The following is a 3,570-nucleotide window of genomic DNA, read 5'->3' on the forward strand; positions in this document are numbered from 1 at the left end:
TCGCCTGTGATGCCGCATCAAGTTCCGTTTGTGAAAGTCTACCTGATTTTCTCGTTAATTCAGCCTTGTTTTTGAGATTATTGAAAAATCGAAAACAGTACGAGATTATGGATTGCAGTTTTTTAAAGCTACTGATCCTTTCCAAGATATTTGTTCCTAGTGGTGTGATTTTTAATGACGTCATTGGTGGATTTTCACGCACTTCCGATCTTTCATGATTTTTTATGTTTAATTGAGGCCACGCATCATCTTTTTTGCAGAGCCAGTTAGGACCGTGGGACCAAAACTTATTGTTTAAAAACTCCTGAGGTCCTTGACTACGCGAGATCAAGTCAGCAGGATTGTCGTGAGTAGGTACGTGTCGCCACTCATGACCTTCAGTTTTTTCTTGTATTTCGGCTACCCGATTGGCTTCAAACGTTTTTAGTTTATGTGGAGGCATATTTAACCAATTGAGGGCAATTGTGGAATCAGACCAAAAATAGATTTTTGAAAATTGCAATTGCAAAGATTTTACAGAGGCGCTGTATAGTTTCGCCAACAAAAGAGCTGCACACAATTCCAATCTTGGCAATGACGTAGTTTTTAAGGGAGAAACTCGTGACTTAGAACAAATAAGAGCACAATGATGATTGCCTTGAGTGCCCGATGATCTCAAATAGAGGCAAACGCCATAGGCCTTCTCACTAGCATCGCAAAACCCATGTAGCTGAATCTCAGTTGAATTTGAAATCATGATACAACGATCAAACCTGAGATCATTTAACAACGGCAATTCGTTTTGGTATTTGATCCAAGTCTTTTGAACCTCGACTGGAACAGGTGTGTCCCATGTGAGTTTGCATTTCCAAAACTGTTGGATCATAATTTTTGCGGACAAAACTACGGGCCCTAATAAACCTAATGGGTCGAATAACCTAGCGGTTTAAGATAAAATCACTCGCTTTGTTATTGTATCGTTCGAACTTGGCAGATTGACAAGATATAAAATGGAATCGGTTTTCGCATTCCAGTGTATGCCAAATGTTTTTATTGTTTCTGTCGGGTCGAGGGATCAATACGTAATTGAGGTTTCATCCGACAAATCATTGCATAAAGTGGGATGATTTGATGCCCATTTTCACAGATTGAAACTGCCTTTATTTAAAAGAGTAATTAAATCGTTTCGAAGTTCAAGAGCCTCTTGAAGTTTATGCGCGCCTGTTAAGAGGTCATCCACATGGAAGTCGCGTTTGAGAATAGCCGACGCAATGGGATACGACTCGCGTTCGTCATCCGCGAGTTTGTGTAGTGTGCAAATTGCAAGAAATGGTGCGCAAGCGGTTCCGAAGGTAATCCTATTCAATGAATAAATTTTGATAGGTTCGGAAGGTTCTGGCCACCACAAGATTTTCTGAAAAAGACTGTCATCTTGCGCTACACGAATTTTCCTGTACATTTGTTGTATGTCTGCTGTCATGGCATACAAAAATGTTCTAAATCGAGCAAGAATGGAAAACAGATCCTCTGGTATAGTAGGACCAACAATGAGAGTATCGTTTAAAGAGATACCAGTCAAAGTTTTGGCAGATCCGTCAAATACGTCTCTAGTTTTTGTAGTAATGCTACTTTCCTTTACTACAGCGTGACGCGGGAGAAAATAGCCCTTATTTGAAACTAAGTGACTGGAAATTAATGACATATGATTTTCAGTGAGATAACCTTGCATGCATTCTATGTATTGAGATTTAAAAGAAGGGGTTTTCTCGAATTTACGTTCTAGCGTATAAAATCTTTGAAATGCTGTATTGCGAGAATCACCAAGCGAATCTTTCTTATTATTAAAGGGCAGTTTGACTACGTAGCGGTTACTATCGTCCCGCGTAGTATTTTTCACATAATGCGATTCACACTCCTTTTCTTCCCGAGAACGAATTTTATTTGGATTTTCTGGTTCTAGTTCCCCCAAAATCGGTAAATCTTGAAATTTGATAAGATTGCAAGAAGCTTGCATCGGACTTATCGGGGCAGTACCAGGTTGGGTGTAACGTCCGGCAACAATCCAACCTAAATCGGTTTCTTGCGAAACGGCTGATTGACCTGGGAAACGAATTTTTCCTGCCCCTAAAAGTTCGTAATAAAATCCAGCCCCTATTAAAATATCTACGTCTGCAGGTCGGTGAAATTCAGGATCAGCCAGCTAGATGTTTTCAGGAATCTTAAATAGCTTTCGATTAAGTGTAATGGACGGCATTCTACTAGAAATTTCATTGAAGACGAGAAATGACATTTACAAATTAAGATCATTTACGCGTGATTTGATGTTAGTAGAGGTAGTATATTTGACATTCGTTTTTAAGTTGTCTACTCCTCTGAGTTGCATGTCAAGACGATTTTTCTTGAGACCGAGAGCGGAAGCAAATTTATCGGTAATTGAATTGCACTGAGAACAACTATCCAGAAGAGTGCGGCACGGATGATATTGACCTTTATTGTCTAAAATTTCGACTAATGCCGGTCCAAGAATTACTTGCGATGGTAATTGTGCATGAATGCTGACCAAAGTGGTATAACAGTTTACAGGTTTCGAAACGTCCTGCTCTGGGATCTTTTCAGGAAAATGTAAAAGAGAATTATGTCGTTTTTTACATATGCGACAAGGACCTTTGCGACATTCACGGGTACTATGATGAGGGCTAAAACAATTGTGGCAGATAGATGCCTTTTTCACAAACTCATATCTATCTGCTGCTGACATCTTCGAGAACGTTCTACACGAGTAAAGTAGGTGCTCCTCTGAGCAAAGTAAACACTTAAGTTGAAAGGTTGCATCCTTTGAAATCGTCGTGGACATGCATGATTGTGATGGCTTAAAATTGAATCGCGAGTGTGTGACGTTTTTTGGTGTATTTTTATGGGACTAAGTAGGTTTCTGAGAAAATTGGGTAGATTCAATAAGCGCCCTTTGTTCTAGAAAGGACGAAATATCTTCAATAGTGGGCATATCGGAAGTACCTACACGCTCCTCCCACTTTTCCCGAGTATAATCGTTCAATTTTTCCTTTACTAAAAAAATAAGCAAGCTATCCCATTGATCTACAGGCTGACTTAACGCTTTAAGAGCTCTTACGCGTTTTTGAACATTATCCAATAGCGCGCGAACTGAGAATTCCTTTGAAACTGTATGAATTTCAAATAAAGACTTGATATGACTTTCAAAAATAAATTTTCGATTATCGTATCGTTTTATTAAAAGGTCCCACGCTATTGGATAATTCGGGGCAGTTGTTTCAAGTGAATTAATTACTTCTTTTGCGTCACCCTGTACGCATGCCTTGAGATACATAAATCTGTCGATCGTAGGGATATTCATGTTGTCATGGCACATAGCCTTAAAGGAATCATAGAACTCGAGCCACGTATCAAACGTACCATAAAAGGTAGGAGTTTGAAGCTTTGGTAATTGAAAATGAGACGAATTTTGATTAGGAAATTGACCCGGATCTAGGCTCGTTGTAAGCGAATTTTGAATTAAACTAGAATGATTACTGGAAGTAGATTGTGTGGAACCGCTTTCGGAAAGAAATAGAT

General features: G+C 39.2%; 1 protein-coding gene across 1 annotated transcript; it reads right to left on the reverse strand.

Moving 5' to 3' along the window:
* Window positions 1-1,120: 1,120 nt before the first annotated feature.
* LOC117175355 lies at window positions 1,121-3,352 on the reverse strand. Its single transcript, XM_033365061.1, has 3 exons — window positions 3,287-3,352; window positions 2,291-2,587; window positions 1,121-2,179 (listed from the first exon to the last, which is right to left on the reverse strand). The coding sequence occupies exons 1-3, from the start codon at window positions 3,350-3,352 to the stop codon at window positions 1,121-1,123; spliced, it is 1,422 nt and encodes a 473-aa protein (XP_033220952.1).
* Between the last annotated feature and the right edge of the window lie 218 nt (window positions 3,353-3,570).

Source organism: Belonocnema kinseyi, chromosome 6 (genome assembly GCF_010883055.1).
Source record: "Belonocnema kinseyi isolate 2016_QV_RU_SX_M_011 chromosome 6, B_treatae_v1, whole genome shotgun sequence".
Taxonomy (NCBI): Eukaryota; Metazoa; Arthropoda; class Insecta; order Hymenoptera; family Cynipidae; genus Belonocnema; species Belonocnema kinseyi.